The 18,534-nt window shown below is 42.6% G+C and overlaps 2 protein-coding genes across 4 annotated transcripts in view; one reads left to right on the top strand and one right to left on the bottom strand.

The window, feature by feature from the left end:
* Positions 1 to 1,846: 1,846 nt before the first annotated feature.
* On the top strand, positions 1,847 to 6,442 carry DUSP12 (dual specificity phosphatase 12). Its single transcript, XM_067302435.1, has 6 exons — positions 1,847 to 2,175; positions 2,254 to 2,367; positions 2,466 to 2,584; positions 4,100 to 4,196; positions 4,963 to 5,149; positions 5,730 to 6,442. Exons 1-6 carry the CDS (start codon positions 1,877 to 1,879, stop codon positions 5,889 to 5,891), a joined length of 978 nt encoding a protein of 325 aa, XP_067158536.1. The 5' UTR covers positions 1,847 to 1,876; the 3' UTR covers positions 5,892 to 6,442.
* Positions 6,443 to 6,704: 262 nt separating this feature from the next.
* The window catches only part of ATP6V1A (ATPase H+ transporting V1 subunit A), a 31,223-nt gene continuing 19,393 nt past the window's right edge, over positions 6,705 to 18,534 (bottom strand). For all 3 annotated transcript variants that reach the window (XM_067302419.1, XM_013958135.2, XM_067302426.1), the window contains 8 exons: positions 17,551 to 17,659; positions 16,652 to 16,774; positions 16,449 to 16,563; positions 14,957 to 15,020; positions 13,996 to 14,199; positions 11,959 to 12,053; positions 10,520 to 10,691; positions 6,705 to 8,965 (listed from right to left, as the gene is read on the bottom strand). In XM_067302419.1, coding sequence (XP_067158520.1) covers positions 8,873 to 8,965; positions 10,520 to 10,691; positions 11,959 to 12,053; positions 13,996 to 14,199; positions 14,957 to 15,020; positions 16,449 to 16,563; positions 16,652 to 16,774; positions 17,551 to 17,659 — 975 coding nt within the window. In that variant the 3' untranslated portion in view covers positions 6,705 to 8,872. The remainder of the gene's footprint in view (positions 8,966 to 10,519; positions 10,692 to 11,958; positions 12,054 to 13,995; positions 14,200 to 14,956; positions 15,021 to 16,448; positions 16,564 to 16,651; positions 16,775 to 17,550; positions 17,660 to 18,534) is intronic.

Below are 18,534 nucleotides of genomic sequence, written 5' to 3'. Positions count from 1 at the left end.
CAATCTTCAATGGTGTCACGTGTAACAAACCTTGGAATCAAAGATTACCAGAAGATATGTTGCCTCTGTCTATAGTGTATCTGCTTTCAGTGTCGAATACAAATCATAGCCTAGTTAACGGTAAGAGATTAGCACAGAAATCTGTAGTTAGTTACAATTCCTGTTTTGCAACTCAAAATCTACTTGATGCATGGGAGCTAGTATAAAACAGAGGAGTGTGACAGTTTTCAAGCTGGTCCACACATTTGATTTTTAGTGGCAAGAGCTTATCCGGATGCTGCAGACCAGGCCAGTAATTAATTATCTGGGCTGGATTCCATTTTAGATTACAATGAGAAGCATAACCAGTCAATAATGTGAATGACAAAAACATTCACAGGAATGCAAAATCTATGACATTGAAAAAGCACTTACAGTTTAAGTCCCAAATGGGAGGCCTCAATCTAGAAAGAGTTAAAGCTAACTGCTGTTAGCTTTATTCTGCATGTTTACTCCCACTTACGTGGATGTGGTCATGTAACGGATCTTAGAAACAAGCTGATTTCATTTCCCAGCAGATTTTCCTGGGTGGTTGATTTCCTGCAGAAAAACTTAGCTCAAACGAAGATCCTGCTCATAGTGACTATTCTGCAAAGCAGTCAGGTATTACACAGTAAATGATGGCTCCTCAAAGCCCTACTGTTCTGTATTAATTTCTATGCCAGTGATTCACAAACGCTTTCCAGATGAAAACTCCTCTCAGCCTCCATTCGTTACCACACTTTTCATTTACAGCACAGGACTACTTAGAGGAGTAAGGATGGCAGAATTTTAATAAAAAGTTTCGATGCTGGGCTTTCTGGTGCTAACTGCACTCGCCTCGCTTGTGTATTCTGATCTGCAGTGGAGGTCGCACTCCAGCCGGCTCCAGGCCTTCCTTCTCACTAGAGCAGCCCACTGACTTCATGTAGTTGAGTTACTAGACTAGAAAAACACTCATTAGTCTCTCTGAGAGGAGCTTCAAGCTTTTATAGGTAGCTCATCTCCAAAGTAGAATATTGCCAATGCAAAATACACAAAACATAGTAAACTGGGACCTCAAAAATGCCTGATTAATTTAAAAGTAAAGGATTTTAAGAATAACATATTGGAAGATGTGTTAACAGTATTTCTTCATGTGTTTGCTGAGTATGTGTAAGATCTCCACGTCATACGTTCATGATCTTTCTAACTAGGAGAGCTAGAAATATTTGTGAGTCTCATTATACCATTTGAGAAGTCAGCAGCACTTGACTACACGGCCAGTTTATTGCTTCTCTCTCTCCAGCCCCTTTATTCATCTTGCTAAACACACGTAAAGAAGTTTACTGTTTCCCAATCCCATTCCAAGCAAAAACCTCCTTAGGCAGAAGGGGTAAAATACTATCTGGGGGGAATCTTTGTGAGACTCTACATCCGTCTTCCACATCCAACTTTCACTGAAGAGAACAAACAGAAGTGCCAAGGTCTTTCGATAAGGCAAAACAATACAGCAGGGGAGCGGGAACTGCTCCAGTACTTACATATGTGTGAATATTATTATGTAAATTATTATGAAAACGCTGGCAAGAGAAAAAGAAAGAAGGTTTTTTTTTTTTTTAAACTTCCTGAAGAAGGACCCCTGGCCCGGCTCGGTGCCGTCGCGCCGCGGCCCCCGCTGCCCCCTCGCCTCCCGCCGCGGCTCCGAGCGCCGCCCGCAGCTTCTCGCCCAGCGGCGGCTCCCGGCTGACCCCTGCCGACGGCGCCCGCCCCGCGGCCCCGGAGCGCCGCCATGTTGGGAGTGGCGATCGGGCTCGCCACGCCGGAAGACCGCCATATTGGAGGCGGCATCCTCCCCTGTCGCAGCGGGCCCGCCATTATGGCGGTGGCGGCAGCGGAGGGGGCGCAGCGCAGCGGGATGGTGGTGGTGCTGCCGGGGCTGTACGTGGGCGGCGCCGAGTCGTGCTCGTCCCCGGAGGCGCTGGCGGCGGCAGGGGTGGTGGCGGTGCTGACGGTGGACGCGGAGGAGGCACCGCTGCCGGCGGCGGTGCCGGGTGTGCGGGCCCTGCACGTGCGGGCGCGGGACGAGCCCGGCGCCGACCTGCTGAGCCGCTTCGACGACTGCGCCGCCTTCATCGGCGCCGCGCGGGCCACCGGCGGCGCCGCCCTCGTGCGCTGGTGAGCGGCGGCGGGGGGTGGGGGGCGCGCGGCCCGGCGCCGCCCGGCCGCCGCCCACGGCCCTGCTTTGCCTTGCAGCGCGGCCGGGGTGAGCCGCAGTGCCGCCGTGGTGACCGCCTACCTCATGAAGAGCGAGGGGCTGCGCCGGGAGGAGGCCTACGCCGCCGTCAAGGCCGCCAAGCCCGACGTCGAGTGGGTGCCCGGGCCCTGTCCGAGGGGCGGGGAGCGGCCGCGGGCTCTCGGCCCACTTCCCCGCCCTTCACCTGCCCCGTGCTCTCCCCTGGCCTCAGGGTGAACCCGGGCTTCGAGGGGCAGCTGAAGCTCTACGAGGCCATGGACTGCGCCGTGGACGTGAGCAGCGCCCTTTACAAGCGGTACCGCCTGCAGATGGTCACTCAGAGGTATCCCGGTGAGTACCTCTGCCCATGCTCAAGGGGCAGCCGAGGCAGAGCTGAGCTGGGTTTTGGGAGCGCCCCACCTGTGAGCTGCATCTCGTCACTGAATTCAGAGCTTCGGTGAATGCCTAAAATCTGTTAGAAACTTTTAGGGGCCTCCCAAGGATGGCTGGTGCCAGGTAGGTTGTGCATGGATGTGCTTTGGTCAGTCTGATGGGCTGTGTGTCACATGGCTCTGTGCCCTGATAGACAGCACCCACCAGGATCTGCCTCATGTGCAGTTAATTCAAATTATCTTGGGGACCATGTGCTGTGTTCAGAGGTTTTTGCTATTAATCCATGTACCACTATCCTTGGTCACTAAGCTGGTCTGCTGCAGAATGTGGATATTTTAATTGGATGTGCTTCAGGAAGACCTCTTGTGTCCAGTGTGCTGGATGAGGGCTGCATGTGATCATGATGATGGGCCATGATTCACTGATTAAAAAAAAAAAAAAAAAACTTATTGCTGAGCCTATTTACTGTCCTTTTGAACAGGTTGCAAACTGGTGAATATTCTCCCGTAGCTGGAGTTCCCAGCTTGTGACCTTAAATTCTGTGTCCTTAAATGAGCGCGGAAGCGCGTGTCAGAGGAATGCCACTTTACAGAGAGAGCTCAGTGATGGTTTGTTGGCTTTGAGTACTGCTCTCAAAGTAGCTGAGCCTTGAGTTGGCTAGATTAATGTTCACACCATGTTGACTCTAAAGAATCCTAGCTAATCAGTGGGCGGAAAAAAGTCATGTCTGAGACATAAGATCTGTAATGAACTGTTATCTGTATCAAAATGCTGAAACAGTGAAAGTCAACTTTATATAATTGGATTTTTTTTTTTCTTATGTACCTGGCTAGGCAAACAGAAAGTCCTCCAAAAAGAAGTCAAGGAAATTAAATAAAAAGATAAAAGCACAGCTAAAATAACACAAAGTTGAAATCAAGGTATGAAGTGGACTTTCATAGTCTGATATGCAACAGATTGACTGTAGTGGATGTATATATATGTGTGTGTGTGTATGTGTAGTTTTATAATAAAACTTCCCGTATAATTCATCTCAGTGGAATATCTCTCTTGCACTGTTAAATACTGAGTATAATAGAACTCTCTCCCTTATCCTTAGCAGTTTCCATTCATAAGAGTTTCTTTTATTTCTTGTATGCACTAAAAGATTGGAAGAACTGTTCTGACTCCTTCCATGTCTTTGCTCTGCATTTAAATAAGAACATAGAGGAAAATTAAACTATTTTACCATTGTCAAGGCCAAATTCTCGATTCTAGTTCCTTGCATTAAGTGAATCCTGATCTTAGATGTGGTGGGATGAGACTTTTATTTAGAATTTACCTAATGGCATTGGTAAATGAACAAATGAAATGCAAAGAAAGTAGTTTTTACCTGCTGTAACTAGGGCAAAGGCACAGTGCTTGTCTTGTTCCACAGAAGTGGATCATGGGTTTATTGGTTTGATTCACAACTTCATACTGTCCCCTCTGCAGAACTTCAAGACTTGCCCCAAGAAGTCTTTGCTGTTGATCCAACCAGTATATGTCAAACTCCAAACACGGAGGTTCTCTACAGATGCAGAAAATGCAGGTATTTGAACCTTTTATATTCCCCATTAAAGTAATTTTGAAGTAAACTCTTGAGAGAAAAATAGTCCATGTAAATCAGTGGGCATGTCATTATTTTCAAGATAGGGATAAGAGCTTGTGCAAGTTTCTATACAGTGTGTGACACAGAAATTAGACCAACAAAGGTATTCTATGAAACAAAGCCTTCTCTTTCTTGAAGTTGTGCAGTACTTGTGGAGCCTAAATTGCCAGATTCTATAATCAGGCATAATTCTGCTTGACCCTGTGAAGTTGCTTGCTCTTACACCATAACTTATAGTTTGTTTTTGAAAATAGGTTTCTCAAGAAGAAACTCGTTGTAGATGTTCGGTTTAACTATGTTTTAACTGCCTTTCATGGATTATGTAAAATGAAATCAAAAAATCCTGTTCCCAAAGTGTAGACTTTTTTTCCATATATATGAGCTTAGCATTCATGTTTTAATGGGTAGGACTTGTCTAAAAATAGATCTATAAAAGAAACAACATACAGCTGTGGGACAGAGCCCAAAGCTACGTGAATGACTGCATTTGTTTGTTAAGAAGCAGCCCTAAATGGGGTCAGTGCCTGTTGACCTTTTAGACTAAGTTAAAAAAAAATGTAGGATGTGTAATCCTATTTACTTATTGTCAAGAGGTCCATGTCACCATGCTCTATTATAGTCTGTAGGTTTCCCCAGTTAAAAAAAAATATATATATATATATACATATATATTTTTTTTTCCTCTCCCATCTGTCCTGGTGGACAGGCGCTCCCTATTCCATAGTTCCAGCATTTTGTCCCACATGGAAGGAAGTGGACCAACAGCCTTTGCTCACAAGAGGATAACAGACTCTACTCAGCTTCATGATCATGGTCGTGATAAATGTACCTCTTACTTCATTGAGCCTGTGCAGTGGATGGAGCCAGTATTGCTAGGAGTCATGGAAGGACAGGTGAAGGGGAGCAAACACTTTATTTTTTTGGATGAATTTTTTTTGCAGAACAAACTGTTTATGTGCCTTGATATGATGGCCCCCCCACACAAGGCCCCAGGTCTTCCAGCCTTAGCTGCATCAGTGTTGCAGCTTATAAGCAGATTCTCAAATGCTGAACACTATTTATAGCAAAAGGAGCCAGTAATCTTGTTGGACAGAGAAGGCTAACAAGGGTGTTGGGTGGGTTTGTTTTCTTTTGTTTGCTTTTTTGTAGTATAAGTGTTTGTGAGACTCTCAAAACCTGTTGTAGTCTCACTGACTGAGGCTAAGAGACTGGTTAAACTGCCCTGGGATTACACCAAGCATGAACACCTGCCTTTCCAGACTTTCCTGTCTGCCAGCACAGCTGCCTGTCACACTCCAGAGCGTGGCAGACAGCAACCATGCCTCTTTAGCTTTTTAACCTGTTTTCAGCCTGTTTAACTTCTTTGAAGTAATAAAGGGAAGGAGCTGGCTCAGTTAAGTTGCTATAGGACTACATTTTAAGTAGGACTGTATTTGAGCATGCCTTAGAATGGGTCATTTGTGTTTCCTGCAGCTTCTGTGTCCCAAATGCACATCTAAGCTGGGCTCCTTCAGCTGGCGGGGTGAGCAGTGTTCTTGTGGCTGCTGGGTGACTCCTGCCTTCCAGATTCACAAAAGTAGAGTGGATGAAGTGAAAACACTGCCGGTTTGTGACTTCCAAGCTGCCAAAACCTGAACTCTGCCTTCCTCAATGGATTTCTTAATGTCCACAGAGCACTGCTGCCTACTTAGTGTATGGCAGTCTGTTTGCCAGGACTGAATTTGTGACTTCCACCCCTTTGTAATGCAGTGGAATTACTTGAACATCTGCTCTATTCTAACTCCATGTCTACATATGTACAGTAACAAAGAACTTCCTTCCAAGAGATGTTATACAGTGATCAAATATATATAAAAATGCCTGAATTTGATAATATGCTGCTATTTACAGAAAGTCACAAATCTGTGTTTTAAAGAGATGCTAACTGGAGTCAGTTTCAGGCTGTGGACAGCAGTACTACTTTACCTTCTGATATGGAAATTCAAAACAGGTTGTCTAAAACATTCAACTCACATTTTAGGAGGTATATTCTACAGCATGATGTACTTGGTGGGGAAATACTTTAAGGCTTAGTTAAGTGCCAGAATTACAATTGTGTTGTAATGTTACATTATCATGCATGGCAGCTACTAGAAGTGAAAGAAAAGTTGTATTTTTATTACAATAAAGTTAGTTATAAAAGTCTACCCCAAGAGTATTTATTACTATAATATATGTTAATACAACTCTCTTTCTTTCATCTAATGTCTGAGGAAATTATGCAAGCTGTACAGGAATAGGGGAACTCAGGTAAAAGGTCCCTGCTATATCATTTCTTAAAAGTTTAAAGAGGTCCCAAAACTTACAAAGTAAGATTTGAAGCAAGTTATAAGCTTTGCTCATCATATGCTGTCTACACCATTGTGGAAAGACTTTGGTTTGACATAGGAAAATAGGATAGCTAAGACCTACTTTAAATTCATTTTTATTTTCATTGACTCAATTTTTTACACAACTTCCAGCAACATACATTATGAAATATACAAGGTAGAGTAGGCGGCTGAGTTCTGCCCATCTTTTCATTCTTCCCACAGCTGTGGAGGGAAGACTTGCAGTACACAGTGAACATCAGAATCTCAACACTGAAAACTGAGACACAAAACAAAAAGAAACAAAAATATATATGGAACTGGTCACACTTCAGGGCCAGGTACAGCACAATAAATATTAGAACTGCATTATCTTAAACATCTGTTGTAAAGTTTATAACATCCTCTATTTAAAGAAATAAGAACATCTGTTTTCTAGCATGAAATGCTACATAGTGCAGTGGTGAAGGGTATGAACAATGAGGAATCCAGCAAGGACTTCAGTGGTGACTACTCATTCACACGTGATCATTGTTAAAGTAAGCAGCATACACAAAGTTTGGTGAACTGTAAACTTAACCATTCACTACCAGAATATTAGCTGGAGTAGCCATCTCGTTTGGGAGAACCAAAAAATATTAAACCTGTGTACATTTCAGCTGGGCTCTCCCTGACAGTGAGGTTGATACAGTGGAAGTGGTAGCATTTGGTCCATAGCAGAGAGCCTGTTGCAACATTACTGTTCAAAGCTGGCAGCTCAGTGGAAATACTTCAATGCAGAATTAACACTTGTGTAACCATGCCACTACAATGATATCACCTACAACAGTTATTGTTTCATGACCATAATAATTTAGTAGATGTCAGGTGGAACCAAGTTGAAGAGAGTGTGCTGCATGACAAAGAAACATTAAATGCCATCTGAAACACAAGTGAGAGTCAAAGACTGGATAGGATGCCAGCACCTTTAATTTCTCTCACTATGCAGCAGTGATGAGCGCTGGCTCTTGAAGTTTGACAGAAAGGCTGCTCTATGCTTACTCCTCATCTCATGCTAGTTTTGCCAATAAACAAGCCCAACAAACAGCAGTTTCTGCTGCCTGATAGACAGTGCTTCCAGAGCACAGTGCATCACAATCAACAAGTGAGAAGTAAATACACTATGTACTTCTCAGCCTTCTCCTCCCCTCCCCCAGAAATTTAGCATCATACGTTCCTTTTATGTGAGGACTGAGGAAGTTTTGTGCCACAGCCAGAGAAGCCAAATGAGTGTGGCAGAGGAGGAGGGTTAAGCACATGCTTCTTTTTTCTAAGAATGACCTGGACATCGCACTGGAAGGCAAGTGTATTGGCATACAGAGCACCATTTAGGAAGGACTGTATTCCTGGTCCATGTAAGTGGAATCACCACAGCTTGTTATGTCTTGTAGTACAAAGCAGCAGTAACAAGCTTCACATACTAAAGCAGCTGAGTGTTGTAAAATTTTACAAGGTTAACTGGAGGCAAAGAAGGAAAAAATCTTTCTGCTGAAAGCTGAGCACCTATGGCTTTCATTTTAGCTGATGCAGAGTCCAACAGTCCTATCTGACTATTAAGTAGGAAAATAAAATTCTATTTCTCCAGTGTACAAAAGCATACTGGCTGCTTGTACATGCTCATCTTCTAGTGAGTCCCTTCTTGTTGATAATCCAGAACTACCACATTTCAATACCAGCAACCTCAGCTGAAGGTTGTGGAAGGGACAGCATAGTGAAGAATTGATGTTACTTTTGCTTATATCAACACATCATCAAAATATGGTCAAAAATTCTGTTTAAGAATAGGGACTTTAAGTCATGATGGACACTTAGCAAAGTGCTAGACCTAAATGCCCTTACCACTGCCAGCTCAGAATGTACCACATGACTGCATTAAGGTCTATACCTCCTCCACCAGCACAACTCAATTGGTTGTTTTCCAAGGTAAGAGCCCAGTTACCAAGAGAACTGGGAGAGGGCAAGGTGAAGTGTTTCCCACCCTTGAAGCGTACAACAGCATTTCCTCACTCAGCCAGGCTCATTCACACTTCACTCACCATTTCAGACACACGAAACAAGGCCAAACACAAACTAAGAGGAATGTTTTGTAAAGACACAAGGAGTATGAACAGGGAAACATAGGACTATTATCAACTCAAGTACTGTTGCATCATTCTTGCAAGGTAGGGAAGCTGAGGAGTTGAGATGAGGAATTGAGAGGACAAACTGGAGTAGTCACAGAGGCTGAGTCTAGTCTTCCAGACTGCGAAATGCATTCTGCATATCCTCAAACAGCTGAGCATAGTCCGCCTTGATTTTTGCTTCACCATCTTTGACAGGGTCCTGAAAGACAACATAGCAAATGAACAGATCAATCTTGAAAAGCCTAAGTTACTTAAGATAATCCTGCTCTGCTAGTGCTGTAATTTCTTGACCTCAGGATTTACAACTGCTAACTGCGAAGCAGGTAAAACACCATCTCCACCTTCCCTGCGAGAAGCAATGGTGGTCAAGCTGTGAAATCTGATCAATGTCTTCACCATTCCCCTCTCAGCTACGAGGAAACAGAGAGGACTTAGGTGCCTGGATCGCACTACCTCCTCACTGCCCCTCCAAAATATACACACCACAGGATGCAGGACATTTAAATTCTTATGCCTTTCAGACTATTATCCAGGAAATATAACTTTCCTTTCAAAATTATTACTATACTAGGGGGGCTTCTCCACTTAACATGTATTCATCCTCTGGATCCTGTTTTCAGTCACGCTGCCCACTACTCTGCTCTATACTGGATGTCTTCTGGTGACCAGAGTTTGTTAAAAACATTTTACTTCACCTCTGTCTACATAACCAGCTCTCAAAGAAGCTCATGTGTCCAAGTGTATGTATAGCTTGTCATGCTCTTGATGCTTTGAGAATATATACCAGGGATCTGCTAAACAAGCAGAAACAAGCCAGCACACTGCAGGAATGGGATACACTGGCATGCCAGAACTTTGTTAGTTTAAAAAGTAATTTTATCTCATGGTACTTGTACTTGAAAGATTTGCAATATTGGCCCAATTATAACAAAATAAGCCTCATACTTTACAGAGAACATTTTTTAGCTACTTTAACATAAGAGAGCATCAGAGGTTACTGTCCTACCAGTAACTGCTGGGCTGGCATGCTCTGGATAAGTTTTAAGAACAGGAGCAGGAAAACTGCACTCTAAAAAGATGGCTGCTGAAGCTACCCAGCACAGCTGCTCTAAGCAGCTTGTTCACTCTTTAGCCTGTGATGAAGTTACTTCTCCCTTCCTCTCTTCCTAATTAACCTGCCTTATGTCACAAGCCAACCACAGGGGACATCACATATTACTGCAGGAAACTATCATTTCTTTCCTTAACTTCTGTTTAAGATTGCTAGATTAACACTTCTGTAATTCACTTTTTAGCACATTCCTGGCTTTAAATTTTAGCTGCTTTTACCTGCTAATATAATCTCCTTAGAACATACTATAATTTTACAAGCACCACATCACAAAGCCCAAAACTTAAACAAGAAAGGAGCTTGTACTATTACTATGAATGTATGTAACATAAAAGAGACTACTAAAGGTGGGGTTGCCACGGCTCTGCGGCCAACATCACATAATTAGATTTCAGGAAACCTCCTCACAAGTGTCCTAACCATTCCTGCGCTCACTAAAACCAGTTCTTAAACGTATTCATATTATTGCTAAAAGTCTCTGCTCACAGACCTTTACCTAAGGAGATTGATGACCACCTTCAAGTAACAGCCTTTTAGAGGAGCTGGAAGCTCCCAAAAAGCAGTGCAACCCAGCTCCTTTTTCTAGTACTGCCAACCTGTGGACAGCAAGCAGACAGTGGCTGCCTCTCCTGAAAAACGTACCTTGAATTTCATAGACGTGAGCCTGTAGAGGATTTCACTCATGTTCTCTCGAATGATGGACCACGTGATCTTATTGTCACTCTGGGCTGTGGTTTCTACAGCACGGCGTGCCATGTCGTAAAACGCAATCATATTGGAAAGCATTCCCACTGTTTTATAGAAAGGGCAGAATCTGATGGAACAGAACAGGCGCTGTCAGGTGTTTTGGAACAGTTAACAGGACTAGCTTTTGTGCCTGTCTTCACAACTCTCTCTGGATTCTCACCTGAAAGAAAGTGCTAGCCTACTTTACTCCAGGCATTTTTCATCGAGGCAGTCTATTTCCTTTGACAGCATGTAATAGGTCCCACATTTTTAAATAGGTGCATCATACTATGCACCTGAATAACCATCTTGAAGTAAGGTTTCTGAAACAGCACCCAAACACTGGACAAAACAGGAAAGAGAGTGGGAACCATCACTGCATAAATTTCATGTTTTAATCTGTGTCAGTGCTAACAAGAAAGGGAAACACCAGAGTGTCCAACAGAATTCCTCCCTCCTGTTTCATCCATTATGGGAATAGGCTTCCTCCAAGCAGCCTGGGAGAACCTGACAGCTCTGCAAGTTTCCTTGCTCACAGGAAAGGGAACATTTCTATGACAAGACCACTCCAGGGGCTCCACACACAAGAAGTTCCTTTCTTAATGGATAGATGACTGTCATGGAAGGTACCTCATTATTATTTTATTATTTATACACTACATTACGCTACTGTCTGTGCTTCCCTGTTTTATATAAGCATAACTGCCCTAGTAACCCAGTCAAAAGACAGACGCCATCGCAGAACGATGTAGGTCTATGATATTAGAAATGAAATACTTCAAAATCTCATGATTTGCCTGGGCTGGGGAGCAGAATGAAGCTCAAAAGGCTCCTTGGCAGGCAGTTAAAACACAAAGATGGCATAGAAAGAAGCAAAGCAGAGATAATGAACATGGCACTTGATGGAAAAGAATCCAGCAAGTTGTTGATCAAAATTGCTCAAGAATCATGCAACAGTGACTGAAAGCAGATTCTTGCAGTCCCCCGTACATTGCTAGAATAAATGGAACAACCTTGGGTGTTGTTTGAAAAAACTGGAACTAAGTGGTCCTCCTCTCCTCCTCCTAAGGGATTTCATTTATTACTTGACATGCTATTGCAAAAACATTGGCCAACTGAGCAGAACTCATACCAGTGTATGAGGACCTGAGAAAATCAGGGAGTGACTGCATTAGAAAAAGCATGCCTTGCTGATAGGACAGCTTGAATACTCTGTTCAATGTCCTACCTACACACAGTTCTTCTGTTTCTTTATGGCAAGAAAAATTCATTTCTGCACTGACCAGTTTCCAAGATAACTGCCTAAATGCAGAATATGCAGGAACCAGAGGGCACAGTGGCCATTCAGATCTCACCTGTCATAAGGCGTATAACCATTCTGTTGCAAGAAGTCATCTTTTATCAGCTTGGCAACTTCTAGGGTAATTTTATCTGTTTCTGCCAAGGAAGCCTAGAAAAGTAAAGTACATTGTTACTTCAGTACCCAAGGCCACGCTGTGTTCTGGCCAAGAACCTTTACCTTTATCAGTAACTGTGTTCTTCCCCTGCCCTCTTAAGATGGCTTCCAGCAGAATACCATCTTTTGGGTGTTTCCCTGCTATAGAGCTGCCAATTTACACAACAGCAAGATTAAGAGGGGCCAAACAGTCAATAAGTCTACTTTAAGTCTATCTGATGTTAAAAAAAGGAAAGCAAGTTTACTTCAAGGTGTAAAAGAGCCACTGAAGATGCACACAGCTCTGCTATGAGATACATGAAAATATTATCTCTTTGTATACAGAATTAAATTCATTTTTCCCTTCCTCAAATCCTTATGTCCATGAAAGAAAAGCTAGATTTCAGCATTTTATATTAATTAGTAATACTATGGATTTGATACTAGCCTCTGGAGTTAGCGATGAGTTTTCCCTGTTTGGCATTTAATAAAAGTAAAGGAGTTGATGACAAAGTATGTTATATTGCACAGAACAGCCGCAACACTGCCACTGCTATTATTGGCACCACAGGCCACTCTTACCTACCTACGTTTTCCTTTTGCTAAAAGAGGCAAATTGCTTTTTAAGTGTCCCAGCTTGCTCACTAGACAGGAATTTTGGACTATCTTTTGTCAGGAGACTATGACAGAATTCAGAGCTAAGAAGAAAAAAAAAGTAACATTGTTTTTCCACAATTCCCCCTTTCTAAAGGTTTGTTGTTGTTAGTAGCCAACCCCAGATCGAAAGAAACTCTTAAAAGATAAGATCTTTGAGAACACAATCACCAACTCTAGTACTTCTACAGTGGAAATAACACTTATAGCTACAAGCACTGCCCTATCAATATCACTTCCACACCAAGGAACTGATTCTACTCTGTTCTACAGACTAGTCTTTTAGAACATGTTTTTTTGTAAAGAAACTGCAGAAGGCCCTAAGATCACATTTCCTTTTCTTCCAAGACACACAGAGAAGAGAGTCCTGCTAGGCGAGATCTGCTGCAAGTCATCTTGGTTTGGCTAGAACACCAGTGAATGGGAAGAATGCCAGGATCCAACTTTCTCCAAACCACTGTAGTTAATACATGTTACCACACATTAACACCACCTTAAAGGTCAACATAGCTCAGCTGAACATCACAGGGTTAAATTACTGTCAAATATGTGTTAGGCACCTATCAATTACCATATTTACTGTGTTAAGCTGAAACAAGGACAGTTTTTACTGGGTTCCTTTTGATAGCTCTCAGGGGAAACTTTCCTGCCCAAGTTTAGCTTTCTGTCCAAAACAGTGAAGGGAATGAAGGAAATTAAAGAATGCCTGTAAAATGGAGCCATATGTCAGGTCACGGGTCTCCACAGAGAAACTGGGTAATCATAAGTTTTTAGAAAAAGCAGACATTACTCCTGTTTCTACAAGTCAGCTTGTAAATGCCAACACATACCTGTTCTGCTGCTGGTAACATGGTTTCTGATAAATTGCAATTCCTTAGACTACTTCAAAAATAAAGATCAGCCTGCATCATTTCTATTCCAAGGATTACTTCCAATGGAGTACTACTATAGGTTGCAACGAATGGCATTTCAGCAAGATTTGGACATTGAAGTGAGTGAATTTTCTTAACTCCAGCACCAGAAGCCCTGCCATCTAGTTCACATGAGAACACCAGCATAAAGGCAAGGTTTGTCAGACCTATAAATGTATTTGTCACTGGGAGTCAAACAACATGCAAGGAAGTTTGAATAAAGCACAGCTACGGGCAGGTGAGTCTGATCATCTCCCAAGGTCCATTTGCCTTCCTTCCACACTGCAGTATCAATCAGGTCTGGTCTAGGACACGGTAAAAAGCTCCTGCTAGCAGTAAGGAAATGGAGGATAGCTCACTGACACTGCATTTCCTCAAAGCTGGATGCTCACCTTCCCCACAAGCTGCACAATCTCTGCAAGATCCTCCTCTTCCTGCAAGATCTCTTTGGCCTTTGTCCTGAGAGGGACAAACTCTGTAAAATGCTTGTCATAGTACTCGTCCAGGGCACGCATGTATTTGCTGTAACTGATCAGCCAGTTGACAGAGGGGAAGTGCTTGCGTTGTGCCAGCTTCTTATCCAGGCCCCAGAACACCTGTCAAAAAACAGAGAGATCAAACAGTGCCCCTCTCAGAAGCAAAACAAAAGAATCAGTTGAAGACAGTACAAAATTCAACATGGCACATCCGAGCAAGCACAACAGGGCAAAGGCTATCATAGGTCTTCAGACAAAAGCCGGGGGGGGGGGGGGGTGTCCCTTCTTATGCTAACTTAACTATACAAGGAACTTTCGAATATACATCTCAAAAGATGGTGCATCTTTTAAGCTGAATATGGTTTATTCAACTTGAGACTCTTCATGATGGAGGAGTCAGCACTGCCAGAGATAACATCAATACCGGAATCTAAGTGAGGGCCTATTAAATAGAACCCCTTTTCCCAAAACAGGGATAGGGAATCAGTTGCAAGATTCCCTTCTCCCAGTCATCTGCTCAGAGGATTTGCTCATGGTTTCAATGCACCTGTTCATAGCGGTTCACTTTCTATCCTAGCTGAAAGTGGCCATATTGAAAGCGCAGTTAAGAGGGCAGGAATCAAGAGACACACAAATATTCCTGAGCAGTCAGCATGGAAGGAATTGTCACTGCTTCCAAAAGAAACAAACATATCAGTTCAGAGACCATCTCACAAGGTCACCTTTTATGCTGTTAAAACATTTTAAAAAGCACCTACAAAACTGTCTGTGTCAAATCAAAGCTCTCACACCACAGCCACTGGCATTAATGTACTGGAGCACAATCATTCTGAGTCTAACAAAGTGGACAGATCAGCTGCAACATAATGGAACGTACCTGAACAATGCCCAAAGTAGCAGATGTGACAGGATCAGAGAAGTCACCACCTGGGGGAGAGACACTAAGCAGGAAGAGAGAAGAAAAAGTCATAAGAATTGCTCTCAGATTTAAGCTGAACCACCCAAAACATGACTACACAGCTCAGTGACCATGGAAACCAGAATAGCCAATGCTATTCCAAACCAGTAATAGATTACAACCTTCCACTGCAGAAGGTTTGATACCTATCCACGCAAGCGTACATCAAACATACCATGCAATAGTTATCTTGATACTGCCGGTCAGTTACTGATATACAATTCCAGTCACTTTAGCTCCAGGCAGTAACTCAGGCTTGGATTATCAAACCATACCTCAATCAGAACAGATTCAGTGAGCATGCTGATAGGACAGCTTGAAACACAGCACAATGTTTATTTTACGGTGAACAATATCCCAGTTCAAAATTGTTATCTCAGATAAATATCAGATATTCATCTATATAATAACCACTTTAAGTTCACTTGGCATCCTAATACATGCCTGCCCAAAGAAAGAAAAATCTTTCAACCTCAAAAGCAGCTGCACTTGTGTGCTTATATGGTGGACAGCAGAATTCATCAGAATAGATTCTAGGCGTTCTTGCAGATGCTAGACACTCTCCTAAAAACCTAGAGGGGAAAATGCTACTTTGCCCACAATATGTTACACAAATCAATACAGCCTAGAAGAAAGTGGAAGTTTGCAGTTTGCACTGCTGCAAGCCACCTATGATGTCATTATCTCAAAAGAGAGAAGGTGATGATGGTCCATTTTCCCTCCTCTGCCCCAACAAAGTTTCAAGTGCGTCTGTCTCATTTTTTCATCCTCTGCATTTTTTTTCCTTCATTTTGATCATTCTTTGAGTATAATTTAGTAATCAGTGAGGAGGGGTTCAGGACTGTCACCATGGTCAACACTACACAGGAACGCTTTTCAAATTTGATGTTCCCATCTTATATTTAGCTAAGAATTCAGTGCACCATAGATTATACGTCTGTGGAAGACAGTGCTTTTCACAGCCCATCACAGCTTGAGATATGCTGGTTCCTGTAATTCTACTCTATTAAAACAAGGGAAACAATTCATTATGCCCCCAGTCACACACATGCACGCTACTGCTCTGCTAACTGCCTCTTCTCTCCTGCTGAGCCTGGTTTGACATACTTTTCAGTGACAGCACTAATGATGGTTCTCCCTGAGGCACTTGCTCCCATCGCTGCAAGCGACTGTGATTCCACACCTCACAGAACTACCTGTCCACATTCATTCTTTCTGCCCACATGCACAATTTTGCTGTAGTTGAGGGTGAAGAGACACTAAGCATCTACCTGCTCATTCACAGATTCTTAGTTCTGCAGCTGCAAAGAGCAACGAGACCTTCTCATAATCCAAGAAAGAGGTACTTTGAAAAACAAAAACAGACAGGAAGAATGGCAGTCCATGCAAAGCAAAGAAATGCAACACTCACGCTCCAACAATGCTGACACTGCCTTCCCTTTCAGGATTTCCCAGACACTTCACTCTGCCAGCTCGCTCATAGAAAGAGGCCAGACGGGCACCGAGGTAGGCTGGATAACCGCTGTCTGCAAGCACCAACACACAGAAACAGAGTCAAAGACTCGGAATTTAAAGGACATATTCACAAGACTAGATTCAGAAAAAACTACTCACCAGCTGGCATTTCAGCCAGTCGCCCTGAGATTTCTCTGAGGGCCTCAGCCCATCGGGAAGTAGAGTCTGCCATCATACTGACATGGTAGCCCATGTCCCGGAAATACTCAGACAGTGTGATTCCTAGAACAAAGACAACAGCATATTGCAGGATACAATTCAGACGGGAATTCCAGACTTGTATGTTGTCACTCAGAGGCAAGTAAGCCTCTGTAAGTTAATTAAGTTTACATTCTGATGGCAGAGACTGAAAGCTATTCCGTCTTGCCCACAAGATCATTTTCACAATGTTTTGGTTTACTCTCTCTCTCCCCCCATTTCTGCTTATCAACCACTCTGGCTCATCTTTCATTCCTGGATATTTCTTTGAGGAGACAGGGCAATGTCACTTATGCTACTTATTGCAGAAGAGCCTCTGCTTATAGTAAAAATGTCTCCTTCCCTTTCAAACTACCAGAATACAATCATGAGAAGTCATAAATTATCTGACAACTGTTTATCAAAAGTATTTAAAAATCTCTAAGAGGCTGCAAAGGAAAGAAGGCTAGCCTGCCAACTCAGGGAATATTGCTCCTGTCTGTTAAATGGCTGTATTTGTCAGCAAAAAACTATTCATAAAGAACAAAAGTTTACGTAATTAATGAGGGCAAAAGCACATGAGACATGGTGTGATAAATTCACCTTATAAGCAGGAATTAACTTGACAGTTAGAAATCATGGTTATATACAAGCAAGCCAAATTCAATCACAACATTAGGACTTCATGCAGGCAAAGTCTAGGACTGATTCTTCAAAACTAAGCAGGTTTCCTCACACCCACTACCTCAGGAACTGAAAATACTAGAGCATGTTGGTATGCTCTACACACACAGCCTTTATGAGCCTCCTGTAAATCTTACCAGTATAGATAGAGGCCTCTCTGGCAGCCACAGGCATGTTGGAGGTATTTGCTACCAGAGCTGTTCTCTTCATGATGCTTTCTACCTTGCCATCAACCTCCATTGTTAGCTAAAATACAAGAAAAACAGGCAACTGTGTCAAATTTTTTTTACTATATTGCTCTCCTTATTCCAAGATACTCTCCTCATAGCTAGTCTAACAAGAACAGTGACTAGATTCAAGATTTCAGGCTTTTATGCTGTTTTGTCTCCCAAGCTGTGCACAGCATACCTCAGCCTCATCTTATCTTCTGCAACTGTCAGTCCCTATTAATCCCCCCTCTCACCACAGACAAATAGGTAGTGACAAATTTACTAGGCTGTAAGAGCCAAAAATCTTAGCTTCCTCTCATAAGTTCATTGGGGAACATAGAGCTTTTTCTCCCGCATACCAATCTGAGTTCATCTTTGGTAACCAGACATGAAATGACATACATAACACAGATGAAGTCTCATGAGCACCTGAACAATAGAACTGATATTGGTGTAGAATTATATTTAAGAATATCCTTGGATTTACATTTTTCATGGCCACCCCAGCTTGACATTCTTATCTTGCAGTCAAACACACCTAAATCTTTTACCTCTTATTTCTAACAGTGGAATTTCAACCTAACAGTCCAGACTATGCACTTTCCCTAGTTTTATAGAAGATTTTTGCCAGACTAATCCAATAACATCTAGCTACAGATAAAAACTAGTAAACCTATGGTGTCTTTTTTATTATTAATCAGACACTTACTATTTCCTTCAGAAGGTATTCTAAAGCCTAAAACATCAAGCTGATGTCTTGTAGTGGTTTGTATCATTACTCTGCACCATATAAATACAGATGATGCATTTGCTATACTTGGTTAAGGTAAAAAAGTTAAAGAGACATTACCAGTAAAAGGTAACATCCTTATAACCCTGCTAAATTACACAGGCATTCATTTTGGCTTTGTT

Source organism: Apteryx mantelli, chromosome 1 (genome assembly GCF_036417845.1).
Source record: "Apteryx mantelli isolate bAptMan1 chromosome 1, bAptMan1.hap1, whole genome shotgun sequence".
Lineage (NCBI taxonomy): Eukaryota > Metazoa > Chordata > Aves > Apterygiformes > Apterygidae > Apteryx > Apteryx mantelli.
This window is presented reverse-complemented; position numbering and strand designations above follow the sequence as displayed.